The sequence below is a fragment of the Bison bison genome, unplaced genomic scaffold (genome assembly GCF_000754665.1).
Source record: "Bison bison bison isolate TAMUID 2011002044 unplaced genomic scaffold, Bison_UMD1.0 scf7180017864518, whole genome shotgun sequence".
In the NCBI taxonomy this organism is placed as follows: Eukaryota; Metazoa; Chordata; class Mammalia; order Artiodactyla; family Bovidae; genus Bison; species Bison bison.
In genome coordinates, this window is record NW_011495071.1 from 8,325,205 (window position 1) to 8,343,927 (window position 18,723).

General features: G+C 45.2%; 1 protein-coding gene across 1 annotated transcript; it reads left to right on the plus strand.

Annotated features, from left to right (window-relative positions):
• Positions 1-5,211: 5,211 nt before the first annotated feature.
• Positions 5,212-14,871, plus strand: FOXR1 (forkhead box R1). The gene is made up of 6 exons (XM_010830438.1): positions 5,212-5,272; positions 12,277-12,351; positions 12,446-12,690; positions 12,929-13,155; positions 14,140-14,378; positions 14,843-14,871. The coding sequence occupies exons 1-6, from the start codon at positions 5,212-5,214 to the stop codon at positions 14,869-14,871; spliced, it is 876 nt and encodes a 291-aa protein (XP_010828740.1).
• The last annotated feature ends 3,852 nt before the right edge of the window (positions 14,872-18,723 follow it).

Sequence of the window (18,723 nt, forward strand, 5' to 3'; positions counted from 1 at the left end):
CCAGAGATCAAATTGCCAACATCTGCTGGATCATGGAAAAAGCAAGAGAGTTCTAGAAAAACATCTATTTCTGCTTTATTGACTATGCCAAAGCCTTTGACTGTGTGGATCACAATAAACTGTAGAAAATTCTGAAAGAGATGGGAATACCAGACCACCTGACCTGCCTCTTGAGAAACCTATATGCAGGTCAGGAAGAACTGGACATGGAACAACAGACTGGTTCCAAATAGGAAAAGGAGTATATTGTCACCCTGCTTATTTAACTTATATGCAGAGTACATCATGAGAAATGCTGGACTGGAAGAAGCACAAGCTGGAATCAAGATTGCCAGGAGAAATATCAATAACCTCAGATATGCAGATGACACCACCCTTATGGCAGAAAGTGAGGAGGAACTAAAAAGCCTCTTGATGAAAGTGAAAGTGGAGAGTGAAAAAGTTGGCTTAAAGCTCAACATTCAGAAAAATATCATGGCATCTGGTCCCATCACTTCATAGGAAATAGATAGGGAAACACTGGAAACAGTGTCAGACTTTATTTTTTTGGCGTCCAAAATCACTGCAGATGGTGATTGCAGCCATGAAATTAAAAGACGCTTACTCCTTGGAAGGAAAGTTATGACCAACCTAGATAGCATATTAAAAAGCAGAGATATTACTTTGCCAACAAAGGTCTGTCTAGTCAAGGCTATGGTTTTTCCAGTGGTCATGTATGGATGTGAGAGTTGGACTGTGAAGAAGGCTGAGCAGCAAAGAATTGATGCTTTTGAACTGTGGTGTTGGAGAAGACTCTTGAGAGTCCCTTGGACTGCAAGGAGATCCAACCGGTCCATCCTAAAGGAGACTAGTCCTGGGTGTTCATTGGCAGGACTGATGCTAAAGCTGAAACTCCAATATTTTGGCCACCTCATGCGAAGAGTTGACTCATTGGAAAAGACCCTGATGCTGGGAGGGACTGGGGGCAGGAAAAGGGGACAACAGAGATGAGATGGCTAGATGGCATCACAGACTTGATGCACATGGGTTTTGGTGAACTCCGGGAGATGGTGATGGACAGGGAAGCCTGGCGTGCTGGGATTCATGGAGTCACAAAGAGTTGGACGTGACTGAGCAACTGAACTGAACTGAAAAGCATGATAATACAAACATAAAGGGCTTCCCTGGTGGTTCAGATAGTAAAGAATTCGCCTGCAGTGCAAGAGACCTGGGTTTGATCCTTGGGTAGGGAAGATGCCCTGGAGGAGGGCAAGGCAACCCAGTCCAGTATTCTTGCCTGCAGAATCCCCATGGACAGAGGAGCCTGGCAGGCTCTAGTGCATGGGGTTGCAGGGAGTCGGACATGACTGAACGACTAAGCACAGCACAGCACATTCATTCTTTGCTTCCCTGGTGACTCGGTGGTAAATAATCTGCCTGCCAATGCAGGAGATGCAGGTTTAATCCGTGGGTCAGGAAGATCCCCTGGAGAAGGAAGTGGCAACCTACTCCAGCATTCTTGCCTGGAGAATCCCCATGGACAAAGGAGCCTGTTGCACTACAGTCAGTCCATGGGGTGGCAAAGAATCGGACACCACTGAGTGACAAAGCACACAATACAAACTTAAAATTTACGACTTTAACCATCTTTAAAATACATCTGTTGGGTGCCTCAGGTCTTAGTTGCAGCCCAGGGGATCTTTTGTGAGCTCTTCACTGAGGCATGTGGGTTTCTCTCTAGTTGCCCCAGGGATGTGGGATCTTAGGTTCCCAACCAGGGATGCAACTCAAGTCCCCTACATTACAAGGCAGATTCTTACCATGAAATTCCCTGTTTCCACATTTTAAATACTGTGAATAGGCAGTCTTGAACATGGGTATAAAGATATCTATCCAAACCTCTGATTCCAATTCTTCAGGGTATTAACCAAGAAATGAGACAGCTAGATCATAGAGTAATTCTTTTATTTTTTTCTTTTTTTTTTGAGAGCCTGCACCATTTTACATTCCCACCAGTAATTCACAAGGATTCCAATTTCTCCACATCCTAGTCAACACTTGTTATTTCCTGTATTTTCTTTGTTTAGTTTTATAATAGCCATCCCAATGGATACGAAGTAGTATTTCACTGTGGTTTTTATTTGCATTTCTCTACTGTTAATGATATAAAAGCACATCTTTTCATGTGCTTATTGGACATCTGTATTTCTTCTCTGGAGAGATGTCTATTCAAGTCCTTTGCCCATTTTTAAACTGGGTTGTTTGGATTTTTTGATGATTTGTGGGATTTCTTTATACATTCTGGGTGTTAACCTCATCAGAGATATGATTTACATGATATTAACATTTTCAAATGATACATTAATTTAAAAGGGGCTATAAAACGGTAGATGCATTACAATAACTTTTTATATAAAACAAAATGAAACACAGGAAAAAGATTGGAATACTATATACATCAGAATGTAATTAATTATTATCTCTTGTGGATAACAAGAATGATTTTTGTTTTCTTGTGTTTTTCTTTGTGCTTTCTATATTTCCAAGTTTTCTGTATCAGGCATGTATTATTTTTATAACTAGGGAAATTATCATAAAATTACTGTTATTATTGATATTAAAGGTAGGGTGCCAGTAAATTTTTTAAAAGTTGTTGTTTTCACCATAGTTAAAACAACATTTATTGAGGGTCTCCTACATGCCAGGTACTACTCTCAAAGTTTCCAGTCTAGTAAGCAAGCAACTGGCAACACAGTACAAGGTGGATGGGCTCTGATGGGAAAACCCAGAATGCACAAAGAGGGGGCTGCCTCACCCTCTGGCCAAATATGAATAATTTAAGGATAAAACAAATACAGTACTGAATTATAATCCACTCTGAAACATATGATTTCCTTGGTGGCTCAGACGGTAAAGCGTCTGCCTACAATGTGGGAGACCCGGGTTTGATCCCTGGGTTGGGAAGATCCCCTGGAGAAGGAAATGGCAATCCACTTCAGTATTCTTGCCTGGAAAATCCCACGGATGGAGGAGCCTGGTAGGCTACAGTCCACGGGGCTGCAGAGTCCCACACAACTGAGCGACTTCACTTTCACTTTTCACTTTCTGTAACATAAGAATCAATCCTTTGAGTCCATACTGATAACAAACAAATATGTGATAAAGAAAAGTTCTTCTTTACAAAAGAATGTGCTGTGCTATGCTTAGTCCCGTCTGACTCTTCTGTAACCCCATGAACTGTAGCCCGCTCTGGTTCCTCTCTGTCCATGAGATTTTCTAGGCAAGAATACTGGAGTGGGTTGCCATTTCCTTCTCCAGGGGATCTTCCTGATCCAAGGATTGAACCTGCACCTCCTGCATTGGTAGGTGGATTCTTTATCACTTCGACACCAGGGAAGCTCTTACAAAAGAATGCCAACTAAAATAAATGGAGATAGAACGATAGATTTAGAAAAATCAGGGAACTCCCTGGCAGTCCAGCAGTTAGGACGCAGTGCTTTCACTGTCATAGTCAGGGAACTAAGGTCCCACAAGATTGGAGGTGCAGTCAAAAATATATATATAAAATAAAATCATTTCACACGCATCATAGTAATGATTGATTTAGGCAAGAATCATAAATGGACACTAGAATTAGTGGGTACAAATTTGATGAGAAACAAGGTCCCCACAAATTGCTTACTAATTACAAAACAGAAAAAAAAAAGGTACCTTCACAGTTGAAAAACATAATGGATACCACTAATAATGAGACAAACTGACATCACGGGTCTCTTAATGTGATGTACTAATAAGGAAACATCTCTTCTCTGACATTCTGGCCAAAATTACATAATCTAGTTATGAGGAAACAGGAACCTAAACTAAAAGACATTCTACAGAATAAATGGCCTGTACTCTTCAAAATGCCAATGTTATGAAAGATTTAAGTCTGAGAAATTACTCCAGATTAGAGGCTAAAGAGACATAAAAATTAAATGCCTTGCATGATCCTGAAATGGATTCTAGATAATAAAGCAAAGTCATATAAAGCACATTATTGGAGCAATTGGTGAAATTTGAATAGGATCTGTATTTTAAATACAGTATTGAATCCATAAGGGCTTCCTTGGTAGCTCAGCTGGTAAAGAATCTGCCTGCAATGCGGGAGACCTGGGTTCGATCCCTGGGTTGGGAAGATCCCCTGGAGAAGGGAATGCTATCCACTCCAGTATTCTGGCCTGGGTCACAGAGTCAGACACAGCTGCACTCCTCTCTGCAATGGCCCACACTCTGTCTTTGGAGTGTGCTTCTCTCTGAATCTGAATAAATCTACTCCTTACCTATCAAAACAAAACAAACAAAAAGAGATTTGGACACGATTGAGTCACTTTCACTTTCATTGAATCCTTGTTAAGTTTTTTAATTTTCTCATTTCTGATTTTCTGGTTATATAAACCAATATCTTGGTTTTCAGGAAATACACACTTAAGTATTTATGGGTAAAGGGGCAGGATGTCAGCAAATTACTCTTGAGTAGTTCAGAAAAAGATAATGTATGTCTTACACAGAGAGAAAAACAAAAATGTGAGAAAATGTTAATAATTGGTATAATTGGTTAGAGGACTTAACCAATTAGGTATACTGGAATTTTTTTATCACAGTCTTGGGACTTTTCTGTAAATTTGAAAGTATGAAAAACAAAATTTAAGAATCACCATTCCAAAAAAATGACATAAAATAATAAAAACCACCATTTAATTCCATTTCCACTTTACACTTACAGATGCGATCTTGGATAAACCATGAAATCCTCCAAACTTCTAGAAAGTAGCTACTAATACCATCACAGGATCATTCTTGATTGGTAGACTGATTTACCAAATAAAAAAAGAGCTTGGGGTAAATGTAGAGGGGAAAGAGCGCCTGGGATCCCTCCCTTCTGAATCCCCAAGGTCCCCAAACCCCAAAGTGAAAGCGTGAGGGGTTGTGGAAAAGGCGGGGTGGGGGGGCGCTCAGTATAGGCCCGAGAGGTCGAGGGTGTCAAATGAGGCACACCTGAGCGGGCTCCACTCAAGTCAATCAGCACCAGGGGATTTAAGAACGTGCCTCCCAGGCCTCAGCCTCAGTCTCTCCCGACTCTCTCACCCTGTGCTGGCTGGCCCTCCTCTCCTAACCGTGGACCTGAAACTGCAGCACGTCGACTTCTGGGCCAGCCTCCATGGCCAGGTCCCGGGGCTGCTGGACTGGGACATGGGGAACGAGTCCTTTCTGGCCTTCGCCACGTCGCACCTGCCCTTAGCCGAACAGAACCGTGAGTGTCCTGGACGGGGTCGTGGGGGATGGGCGCGCCGCGACGGCTGAGCGGGGCGCTCATGGGCGCGCCAGGCCCGAGGCTCCGGCGCTTGGACCTCCTCCCCGCCCGCCCTCACGGGCCCCGTTACGATGTTGCGATTCTGGACTCCTTGCCCCCTTTGCTGCGCCCCTGCCCCGCCCCTACTTTTCCCAAGAGGCGAGGGGGCCCCATCCTCGACTGGAAGCCCACGGAAGGCAGGGGCCTGCCCGAACACTGCTTTTCCACCCTCGTTCACGGGCGCCGTCGCAAAACTTTTAGGTCTCTTTTCAGCCTTTTCTCCGTGGCGCCCAGGCCGTTTGGGCCCACTACTGATTTCGATCATCTTTCTCTTTAAAAAGATTTTTAAAATCAATTTTGTCTGTGGCCGTATCCCCCTCTTAATACATTGTCTGACACCTAGAGCCGCTCAGTATTTGCTGAATGGATAGTTGACCGTTGTCTTTAAATTTTTTTTTTTTTTTAGTTTGGGGGTTCTCAGGTGTTTCTCAGGTATTGAGAGTTGAGGTAATTGCTTACTACATTCTTGATATATGACTGCCATCTATTTGGGCAGAGTAGTTGGATTAACTCATTTTCTTCCTTCAGTCCCCACCCTCTTTCCTCACTTCCCACACTCCCAATCCATTTAATGTCTTTATAGACAAATGTATCTTTGAAAACTGTTTAGCATTATTTTGCTTTTATAGGTAACCTTACTATACATAATACTCTTTGCGTCCCCCCATTCACATTGTTTTTGAGAGTAATTTGGGGTTGCTAAATGAAGATCTGATTCATCATTTCTGATAGCTGTGTGATATTCTATCATCTGCATATATTATCTTTTTATATTTTAATTTTCCTTACTGACGGAGACACAAACTCCATTGGAACTCCTTGTCACCATGAGTAATGCTGAACATTCCTGTGTCTTGATTCAAGAAATATTTACTTATCAGGTGACTTCTCTGGTGGTCCAGTGGTTAAGATTCCACAATTCAGGGGGCCCGGGTTCAATCCCTGGTTACTAAGATCCTGCATGCCACAGGCATGGCCAAAAAAAAAGAGAAATATTAATTGAGCACCTCCAATTTTCCCAGGCAGTATTCTGGACACTCTTGATACACCATGAGCAAAAGAGACAACTCTTCATGGAGCTGATATTCTACTGAGACCACACAGGCAGTTTATATTAATATGTATATACACACACACATGGTGTGTGTGTGTGTGTGTGTATGGGTATATATATATATATTATATATATTAGTCGCGGCATGTGGGATATAGTTCCCTGACCAGGGATTGAACTGGGGTCCCTTGCGTGGGGAGCACCAAGTGTTAGCCAATGGATCACCACTGGACCACCAGGGTAGTCCCAGGAACATATTTGAGCACAGCTGAAGGAGGTGAGATGGTGAGCTAGACCATACTTAAGAGGAAAAGTTTCTCAAGCAGGAGAAATAGCTCATGTAAAAAGCCCTCAGAAAGAAATATGCCTGGAGTGTTTGAGGAACTCGTAAAGAGGCTAGTGAGGCTGGATCAAGGTAAATAAAGAGAAGAGTTCAGAGGGTGTGGAGCGTGGAGCAGAGGTCGGGAAGAGCCCTCTTCCCCTCTCAGGACATTAGGGTTGACTCAGTAAGATTAGTATGGTTGACAAAGTTTAGAACAGTGGAGTGACCTGATTGCCAATATAGTGAGTGACCTGTGCCATTACATAGGGTGTTTATACTGAGTTTAATGTCCTGCCATCACTGTCAAGATTTTTAATAATTTTTGAACAAGGAACCCTACATTTGACTCCCCTGGTGGCTCAGAGGGTAAAGGGTCTACCTACAATGCAGGAAACCTGGGTTCAAACACTGGGTCGTGAAGATCTCCTGGAGAAGGAAATGGTAACCCACTCCAGTATTCTTGGCTAGAAAATCCCACGGATGGAGGAGCCTGGCAGGCTACAGTCCATGGGGTCACAAATAGTCGGACATGACTGAGCGACTTCACTTTCACTTTTCACTTGCAGATTACACAGCTTATCCTGAATGATCTATAGTCTGAAAAGATCATTGTGGCTGCTGGGTTGAAGTGTAGAGAGATTGGGAACCAGGCAACTATTTAGGAGGCTATAGTAGTAATCCAGACAAGAGCTGATGGTGGACTGGACCACCAGGGTGGTGGTGGAGGATGTGGTGAGAAGGAACCAGCTGGATTCTCTTGATGGGTTGGATGTATTATGTAAAAAAAAAAAAAAAAGATTAGAGGATGACTCTTCCAGAGCTTTTGGCTGACCAGGTTCAAGGATTGAGTTGTCTTGTACGGAGATGTGGAAGATCTGGGGAGGAAAACCAGGAATTCTGTTCTTTACTATGCCAAGGTTGAGATATTTCTTAGATATCCAAGTAGAAATATTGAGTAAGCTGGTAGATATGTTTTAATTGTGGAGAGAGAGAGGAATTTTGAAAGTCCTTGATACACATGTGGCATTTAAGGGGAGAAAATAGAGTGAGCCCTAGGGGGCATTCCAATCTAAAGAGATTGGAGAGAAGAGAGATAACCAACAAAAACTGAGGAAATGAGGAAATGACCATTGAGAATCAAAACTGAGATTGTCTTTTCCTGGAAACCAAATGAAGAAAGTGTTTCAAAGAAGGAGTGGTTACAGGAGAGATCAGATCAGGGATGGGCTGACTTGGAGTTATCAAAGCAGAGTCTTGATAATATGGTTTTGGTGGAGTGCAACCTTAAGCATTGTGGTTTCGGGGGAGTGGTGGAGGAGTCTGATTGGCAAGGATATAAGAGTGGAAGGGAGGGGAAGTAAAGACGGAAAATACAGACAATTTTTTCAAGGAGTTCTGCCTCAAAAGCAAGCAAAAATGGAGTACTGGCCTGGCACAGAAAGTGGGAACAAGAATTCTTGTTTGTTAATATTCGTATTTATTTATTTGACTTCACTGGGTCTTAGTTGCAGTTTGCGAGATCTTTGGCCTTTGTTGACACATGCAGGATCTGTAGTTGCAGCATTTGGGATCTGGTTACCTGACCAGGGATCAAACCCAGCCGCTTGCATTGGGAGCGTGAAGTCTTAAACACTGGACCACCAGGGAAGTCCCAACAAGTTCTTCTTTTTAATAAGATCAGAGAATTAACAGCATATTTGAATGCTGATATGGTCCAGAGACAGAAATTAATAACAGAAAAGAGTTGTTGCTCTTGCTGTTCAGTTGCTAAATCATGTCCAGCTCTTTGCTATCCCATGGACTGCAGCACTTGAGACTCCTCTGTCCTTCACTATCTCCCAGAGTTTGCTCAAACTCATGTCCATTGAGTTGGTGATGCCATCCAACCATGTCATCCTCTGTCTCCCTCTTCTCTTGCCTTCAATCTTTCCCAACATCAGGAAAGAGAGGAGACAGGAATTCCCTGGCAGTCCAGTTTTTTGGACTCAGCACTTTCACTGCCAGGGCTGGATTTGCCCACTGGTCAGGAAACTGAGATCCCACAAACCTCTAAGAACTCCCCGCTGACAAAAAAAAAAAAAAAATAGGTACATTGTGTATGCTTGAGGAGGCACAGAGCCACCTGTGTTAGAGCAAGGACAGAAGAGACGGAGACCTTATCCTTTGATCCCCTGAGATTACCAGTCTGTTGATCCTGTCACCATTTTTCTTGCTCTCAAAGAGTGGAGTTAGGAAGTCCTCTCTTTAACCTGGAATCCCGCAGTCAAACACAATCACTCTCTTGCGTACACCGTCAATTCCTTTGGCTCTGGAACACTTGCTATGTCAAACCACAACCCTGATTAAATCCAGCTCTTCCAAACCAGTGCTCCAAAGCCGTAGATCAGTGGATTGGTGTTATCACTGGTATCAAAAGATGGTTGGGGTTGAGAAGAAGATGGCTGGAAAGGGGAGGTGATGCAACCCTTTTACAGGGTGCAGCAATGAGGTTATGGAGAGGTTGCAGTCACTGGTTCAGGTTATTACAATGAGAAGGACTGTTTATATTGGGATGGAAGGCAAAATTTGGGGAGCAGACGAATTCAAAAAACTTCGAGGCCAGGGTCTTTGGAGAATCATCTATGTATCAGTTGAAATAGCCAAGATTTAAGGCAGGAGTAGCTTTAGTGACTGTGAGCCAGGAGCTAAATTTCTCTAAATGAGTGGACCAGAGTTTGGTAGATGATGGCAACAGTGAAGATTAGTGTATAAATTCCTCTGTTAACTAGAATAGACACACCCAGTGGCAGACAGTAATCTATAGTGCTGCTTGATTATTCTTCACCTGTACCAGTTGCTATTCAGATCTGCAGTGTAATAAAGGATCTGGTTTTGCTGCATCTTTGCCAATGCGCTTTTTTTTGCCTGTCTTTATAATTCTTGTCAGTTCCATGTGAAGTATTATCTTATTCTTTCATTGTGTTCCTCTGACGAGTGAGGTTGAGCGTCTTCAGGTATCCCCTCCTTCTGAATACTGATTCGTATCTTTTACCCACAAACAGGTTTGTCTTAGCTTTTTATTTTTTGATTTGTAGGAGTTGTCTGTCAGAGAATTGAGAGTTTGGGAGATTATTTTTTTTATGGTTTCTTATCTATTGATTTTTTTTCCCTTGTGAGTTTTACTGTGCAGACCCTTCTAATTTATGTGTTATAATATCTGCATTAAATGTATAGGTTAATTTGAGAATAATTGGCAGCTTTATTATTGTTTTTTAGTTGCTAAGTAGTGTCTGACTCTTTTGCGACCCCATGGACTATAGCCTGCTCTGACTTCTCTGTCCATGAGACTTCTCAGGCAAGAATACTGGAATGGGTTATCTTACCAACCCAGGGATTGAACCCTCATCTCCTGCATTGGCAGATAGTTTCTTAGCACTGTGCCACCTGGGAAGCCAATTGGCATCTTTATAATATGTATTATATGTCTTACTTCATTGAAGTCTTTTAGGTCTTCAAATAGTAATTACATTTTTTTCACATAAAGGTCCACATTATAACTTTGATTGCTATTGTAAACAGCATCTTTTTGGAAAAAATTTTATTTTCCAGTTTCTTAATGCTGGTATAGAGGAACAGTGGTGATTAGTATGTTGCTCTTATATCTATCAAACCTGCTGGACTCTTATTAGTTCTAATCATTTTTATTACTATATCAATTTTATATAGTTTTCTATGCTAATCTATTTTCCCTGTAAATGATTATAGTTTTCCTTTTTCTTTATTACATCTCTTACTACTTTTTCCTTTCTAGAGACTGAGCTTTCCAATAAGTATATCATCATTTCCCAGACACAGACCTAGATTCTTCTGTAATATGACACTCATGGGGACAATGAGGGAGACAAAAGCAGTTCCCCCTAACTGGACCAGAAGCCAGATTCATACCACACAGCTAGCTCTAATATATACCTGATTTACTCCGAGCCTACCATGTATCCATTCATTAATTTAAATTGAGCTCCTCCTATGTCCCAGGCAGTGAGGGAAACAGACCTGGAGACAGACTCTAAGCAAGCAGTTAGAATAAAATGTGTGCTATGTGAGTGTTTGGACAGATAGTCAGAGAAGGCTGCTTTAGAAAGATGTTTAAACAGACTTGATGGGTGAGTAGCAATTAATGAGGCAAGCAGGAAGAGGGCTTCCAGGAAAAAGGGAACAGCTTATGGGAAGACCTAGGATCTTCCTCGATAAGGTCTGTTGGAGATGGGTGGAGAGCCTGGAGCCAGGGCCTTATGGACTATCTTAGACTTCCCTGGTGGCTCAGACTGTAAAGCATCTGTCTACAATGCGGGAGACCCGGGTTTGAGCCCTGGGTTGGGAAGATTCCCTGGAGAAGGAAATGGCAACCTACTCCAGTACTATTGCCTGGAAAATCCCATGGACAGAGGAACCTGGTAGGCTACAGTCTACGGGGTTGCAAAGAGTCTGACACAACTGAGTGAGCCTGAGAGCCTGGAGCCAGGGCCTTATAGGCTATCTTAAGGAATTTAGATTTGGCCCAATGGCAATGGAAAGCCATCCAAAGGTTTACAGTGAAGGGTGGAAAAATTGGATTAACGTTTTAGGAGATCACTCAAAACTGCAATTGTTCAGTTGCTCAGTTGTGTCCAACTCTTTAGCACCTCTGGACTGCAGCATGCCAGGCTTCCTTGTCTTTCTCTCTCTCCTGGAGTTTGCTCAAACTCCTGTCCATTGAGTGGATGATGCCATCCACCCATCTCATCTTCTGTCGCCCCCTTCTCCTTATGCCCTCGATCTTTCCCAGCATCAGGGTCTTTTCCAATGAGTTGGCTCAAAACTGCAATATGATAAGTTAAAGAAAAGGTAAACAGAACTTTTAGGTTACAGGCTTGGACTGGGATGGTAGAACTTGGTGATTGATTGGGTGTGGCTCTAGAGGAAAGAGGAGACAAGAATGATTTCCACCCACAGACATAGAAAACAAGCTTATGGTTACCAAAAGGGAAGTGAGGGGAGGGATAAATTAGGAGTTTGGGATTAACAGATACATATTACTATATATAAAATAGATAACCAACAAGGACCTACTGTACAGCACAGGGAACTATATTCAGTATCTTGTAATAACCTATAATGGAAAAGAATCTGAAAAAGAATACATATATATGTGTGGTGTTGTTTAGTCACTAAGTTGTATCTGGCTTTTTTGACCTTGTTGACTGTATAGACAGTTATACTTAAGGGCTAGCAGAGAAGTCTAGGCTAGAAATAAAGATATGGAAGCTTTGAGTTTATAGATGGTGACTGACTGAAGTAACAGGCATTAATGAAATGGTTCAAGGACATAATGTAGGGTGAGAAGAATGCAGAGGATAATGAGAAGGTCAGAGAGGTAAGGGGAAACCCATAGAATAAGACATCGCTTCCCAGGCAGGGCCCACAGCCACCTCCCAGGGAGGCTTCAAGGCCCAGGACTCTGGGGCCACAATGGAAATTCTAGGATGTTTTGACTCTCTTTCTTTTTGCCAGTTGCCAGATATAAACTCCGAATAGTTGAGCCACCAATGTTACCTCTGGAAAAAAAACCCAACCCTGATAAAGATGGTGAGTGAAGGGAAGTGACATGGCCCTGTGGCCTGGGTGGGACACCCAAAGTCCTTGAGCTATGGGCCACAGTCTCCTTTTTTCTCTACTGCAGGTCCAGATTTTGAGCCCAACCTGTGGATGTGGGTAGACCCCAACATCATGTTGCCCCCTGGAAAGCTGGAGGTCCCAGAACCCAGTAAGGGGAAGAATCTGACAACCACAGCTCCCTCCCCTCAGCCAGTCCCAAAAGAAGACTTTGCCAAATGTCCGGAGGCCACAGAGGTGGAGTTGCTGTCACCCCCTGGAGACCAGTGTTCCCCTTGGAAGCGGTTTGCCACTTCCCTCAGCAACTGGGAGGTAGGGATTTCTGGGGTGGGCTCTAGGCAGGGGGTAGGCCCAGGGATGACGCAGCAGAGGGCTCTGTTTTCTTAGGACTGACAAAGGGTTAATGGGTTCAGAAATTAGCTGTGCCCCCCGTCTTCTGGGTTGGGGAGAAGCCCAGATGGTGGCCCTGGCCCACCGCCCCTTCCTGCCACCGCACCCCTGGAGTTGAGACCATGGAGTCAGGACCAGTTCCTACTCTGTGCTCCTCCAGCTCACAGAAGAGAAGGAGGCTGAGGACCAGGATGACCGCTCCTCTGTGGCTCTCCCGTCCTCTCACAAACCGGCCCCCCTCCAGAGTCGGAGGCTTCGGCAAGCCAACAGCCAGGAGGGGAGGCTCTGGTCCAGGCCCCCTCTCAATTACTTCCACCTAATTGCACTGGCATTAAGAAACAGTGCCCCCTGTGGCCTCAACGTGCAACAGATCTACAGTTTCACTCGGTATGTGCAGGGGGCCCTGTGAGGAGGGCGAAGGGAGGGGGCAGGGCCCTGCTCTGATACCTTCCAGTTGGCTGGGGCCCTGGGCTGCTGCCTCAGCTCCCCCATATGTATCCCAGAGGATCCCTCTCTGTCCCCAGGCTCTGGTTCCAGGTTGTCCCCGAATATGTGTCCTCACCTCACATAGACAGGATAGCCACCGCCACCCCTCACATCTAAGAGACTCCAACCTTTTTATAGCTTAGTTCTTTTTTTTTTTTTTTTAAGTTTTTGTTACAATATTGTTTCTGTTTTATGTTTTGGTTTTTTGACCATGAGGAATGTGGGCTCTTAGCTCCCTGATCAGGGATCAAACCTGCTCTACTTGCATTGAAAGGCAAAATCTTAACCACTGGAGCACCAGGGAAGTCCCTATCTTAGTTCTTCAAAACATATTTTCGCCTGCTTCATAAATTCTCTCATCTTCCCTCTCAAGATCCCCCAGCAGTTTCTCACGTTTTCCCTTTGGACTAAACTAATCTGGCACGGCCTGTCCCCCAGGGACCCGGGGAAGCCGAGCTGAGAAAGGATTTACGTTGCTTTCTGACAGTCAGGTACCCATGAGTATGAGTTTTTCAGACCTTTTCCCTTTGTTAGAGTCACAGAATATTAATCCTCAAGAGGTGTCCTCCTTGACCAGGATTCCTCTGACAGGAGCTGTTGGCCTGATTTCAGCTCTGTTCCAGTTGTCAGTCCTGAGCCCTTGGAGGGAGGGAGGAAGGAAAGCGAGCCCGGGAGTGTAGGGGCAGTGGACTGAGTTCAGAGGGTGAGGCTTTTACCAGCTGCGCAGCCACAGGCCTGGTCAGCACAGTGCTTCGTGGGCCAGCTTCTGCTTCACCACCTTGAGAGGAGGGCTGAGGGCTTCTGGCCCCTGGGTGAGAATGTTCTCCAGGAGAGGCATCTCCCAGAAAGACCACCCCTCTCCTTACCATTCCTCCGTGTCCGCAGACAACATTTCCCCTTTTTCCGGACGGCTCCGGAAGGCTGGAAGAATACCGTGCGTCACAATCTCTGTTTCCGAGACAGCTTCGAGAAGGTGCCGGTCAGCATGCAGGGTGGGGCCAGCTCACGGCCCCGATCCTGCCTCTGGAAGTTGACTGACGAGGGACACCGCCGCTTTGCAGAAGAGGCCCGTGCCTTGGCCTCCACCCGGCTGGAAAGGATCCAGCAGTGCATGAGCCAGCCAGGTGTGAGGCCTTGTCACACTCGAGGCCCAGGGGAGGGGACCTGAAGATCCTGACCTGAGGCTGGGTGTGCATGGAAGGAGCCAGGGTCACACCAAGGTGGAGGTTGGGGGGCAGCTTCTGGAGGAAGGGGAGAAGCCAGAGGTGTTCTGAGATGCTGGGGTGGTGCCTGCCTGAGGGGTCCTCACCTACACAAACATGGAACGTGAGGTATCAGGAGCTGAGGCAGAAACAGCTGGCACTGCTCACAGCCCCGCAGCCTGGGGAAGTGGTGACCACACGATGTGAGAAACATGGTATGGGAGATTTTCTGCAAAAGGGGGCTTTTTCCTCTCTTGGAGACCAGGTGGCATTTGAGCTTGAGAGAGAAGTATGTACGTCATCTGCCGTGAGAGATAGGTCCAGGCTTAGGGAAGAGCAGCTGCAGGGGGCAGACAGATCCCTTTGACTTTCTTCTTTCCTTTCAGATGTGATGTCCTCACTCTTTGACCTTTAGTTCCAAGAACCAGCCATCAGCCCATGCCTTATTAAAGAATCTGCAGCAGCCTGGTGTGTGTGTGTGTCTGGTCTGAGGATGAGGTAGCACGGGAGGCGCAGGTCAGCTCTGAGGTTGGACATGGGTTGCCCTCAGAGCTGTTGGATGCTCCAGAGGCAATGGGCCGGTTGCCTGGTGTGCAGCAAAGGGAGCCCATACTCTTCTTTCCTCAAAGGAAGAAAATACTCAACCTTGTTCGAGATATCTTTTTTTCTTGGAAGATGGCTAGCATAAAGCAGCCAGCCCTGCAAAGGGCCCCCCAAATCACCACCCACCCACAGGAGTGGATGTAATCAGCTGGGGACAGTGAGGAGAGGCCTAGGGAAATGTATCGTTTATGGAATAGTTGAAGGGAATACCTTCTGGGAGGCCACGAGGTAGCAATGAGAAAGGTGAGAGGGAAGAATTTCTTTTTGAAAACTATATTTGGCTGCACTGTGTCTTCATTGCTGTGCTTGGGCTTTCTCTAGTTGTGGCAAGTAAGGAAGGGCTGGTAGCTAGGCTGGAAAAGAATCTGCCTGCAATGCAGGAGACCCCAGTTTGATTCCTGGGTCAGGAAGATCCCCTGGAGAAGGGAACAGCTACCCACTCCAGTATTCTGGCCTGGAGAATTCTGTGGACAAAGGACTCTCACAGAGTCGGACAGGACTGAGCAACTTGCACTATCACGCTTTGTTTGCAGTGGTTGGGCTTCTCATGGTGGTGGCCTCTCGTTGCAGAGCACCGGCTCTATGGTGGGCGGGCTGCAGTAGTTGTGGCTCCCCGGCTCTAGAGTACAGCCTCAGTCTTTATGGTACATGGGCTTAGTTGTCCTGTGGCCTGTGGGATCTCCCGAGACCAGGGATTGAATCTGTGTCCCGTGCATTGGTAGATAGATTCTTGACCACCAGGGAAGTCCTAAAGGAAAATAATTTATTGAGAAAAGGGGTAGCTGGGCTCAAGCCTCATTTCTCCCACTTAAGCATTAGTGGGGAGGTGAGGGGGATGGCCCTTTCATACCTCAGGGTTCAGTAGAAGCCAGAGCACATGGGAATTCAGGGTCCCCAGAGGCCATAGATCTCAGCTGGGCTGAGGTGGCTTTCTGGACCGCAGGAAACTGTCCAGGGCAAAGCCAGCTGCCACCCTCAGACCTGAGCAATAGGGAGAGAAGCCAGCGGGACGGATAAGAAGGGAACAAGATTCAGAGCTGTGTCAGGATGCCACAGATGTTCCCCACAGTGCTCAAAGATCATTCTGGGTTTCCCACGGGGCTGAAATACCTGTCCTTCTGCTGTTCCCCCTTACCCCGAAGCTGGCCTGCACAGAAGTATGGCTCCAGCCTCAGACACGGTCCCAGGGGACTGGGTATCACTCCTCCCCAGAGGTGGCAGTGGGTGGTGCTTGAGTCTCAGGAAGGGCGCCCCTTGTCCGGGCAGCTCCCTGGTCTCTGTGGTTGGTCAGGGTTGAGATAGTCTCACCTCTCCTTTTCTTCCTGCTCACCTTCCTGTTTCTCAGCTCTGATGTAGCCACTTGGTTCTCCTGCATCCTCATTGTAGAAGAATGTGCCTCAGGCAGCCACTTTCTCAGTGTCTTGATGAGGAAAATGAGTTAATGATGGCTTTCTTAGCACTATACCAGGGTGGAGATCGACAGGGATGGAGTAGAGTGCTTCCTGCCGAAACTGGAACTCAGTTCTAAATAAAGGGTAGTTATTTTATTGCTTATTGTGGTGTCTAGTTAGGACACCCTCTCTGCTCCAGGAGGCTGGTGGGCTAGTAATAGCCTATGTCTACTTTCAGCACTTGGCAACTGTCAGTGGGAACTGGGACCTTGCTGTTGCTGGCAACAGTCTTGTTCTCCATCTCTGATTCCCAGCTCAGCTTCCTCTCCGCAGACCACCTGTCCTCTCTCACTGTATCTTTTTTAGCACAAGTTTTGTTAACACTTCTAAACTTCCATTTCTTTTGCATGCAAATCAGGGATAATGGAAGTACACACAGATTTTGATTCAGGAACTAAATAGGACAATGGAAAGTGTATACTCCCATGTCTGGCTTATTAACATTAACACTGAGTGCTTACAGTTGGACCAGACATCATTTTACATGCGTTTGCAGGGTTAATCCATACAATTAAACCTGGATTAAAAGCCTTAAAGAGTAGGTACTGTTAATCTCCCAGGTGGCGCTAGTGGTAAAGAACTGGCTTTCCAATGCAGGAGATGTAAGAGACGCAGATTTGATCTCTGGGTTGGGAAAATCCCCTGGAGGAGGGCATGGCAACCCACTTCAGTATTCTTGCCTGGAGAATCCCATGGACAGAGGAGCCTGGAGGGCTGTACAGTCCGTGGGATCGCAAAGAGTCTGACACGACTGAAGTGACTGAGCACACATGCACTGTTATTCTCCTCAGGTCATTGAGTGTGATGGTCATTATATTTAAGGAGTCGCCTTCATTTTCTGTCCATTTATTCAGCTCTTAATCCCTTGTAGTCTGTATCACTATAAAATCAGACTGCTTCCTCCCTGGTCTCTGAAAAGTGCTATTCTTGAAAAGTACAAGCAGTATCCCACCTGACCAAAATCTCTACCTTGAAAGAAAGGCCCCAGTTCATGTGTGGTTTGCACATTTTTGGTAACAGAAATGAAGTCTCGCCCTGGTCACCAGTCTATCACCAGAGCCATCTCTTCTCGACCCGTTGCAGCTTTGCCTTCATTCTGGAACATGCACCAAGAGTAGTGCTAGGCCAGGGGCTCTCACTGAGCCTGGGGAGCACTGTGGTTGTGCAGTGATTTGGGGGATTGGCAGGCCCAGGAGTGTCCAATGGCAGTGTGGGAGATAGTGTCTCACCTTGAAGCGCTGACCCTTATACCTAAGGCCATTGATAATGAATGAGCTGCAAGAACCTAACCCAGTTTTACATCTAAGCAGAAACTATTTGTTGTATTGTTTTATTATACACTGACTTTTCCAGGAATGCAACTTTTATGTAAAATGAAGGAAGACTGTCCCTTTTTTCATTTGGAAGTTTACCAAGTGTTTCCATTTTGGAAAATCACTGACAGCAAAGCTGCTCTGGTATTTAAGTCACCAGTACCACATCCCTTTATTGGCCTGTGTTTGTATCTGTTGTGACCACAAGGATTCTACATGTATAAACAAATATGTGGTGGTGTCAAGGTAGCCAGTATAAAGGAAAAGGATTTTCAATAATCATCTGAATGACATCTCTTAAATTTCAGCTATTTACTGTAAGAATGTGCAAATGTTTAACTGTTTCATGTTTTCAAATATAGTTTATCCATTATACTCTCATCCAATATACTCTAATTATAAATTTCTCTCCTTTTATTTTTTTGTTATATTACAGAGCATTACGTTTATTATTATTATTTTTTTTTTATTTTTGGCTGTACTGGGTCTTCGTTGCTGTGCATGGGCTTTCTCTAGTTGCGGCAAGTGGGGGCTACTCTTGATTGTGGTGTGTGGGCTTCTCATTGTGGTGGCTTCTCTTGTTGCAGAGCTTGGGCTCTAGGGCATACAAGTTGCAGTAGTTGTGGCTCCCAGACTCCAGAGCTCAATAGTTAAGATGCATGGGCTTAGTAGTTCTTCGTCATGTGGGATCTTCCAGGACCAGGGATCGAACCCAAGTCCCCTGCTTGGCAGGCATATTCTTAACCTTTGGACCACCAGAGAAATCCTCCAGTTTGTTTGTTTTTTAATGATATGAATAGGTAGGTTATTTTGTCAGCAAGGTTCACTTCAGGGTGGTAGAGATGGTTGTACAGGACTTCCCTGGTGGTCCAGTGGTTAAGAAACCACCTGCCAATGTAG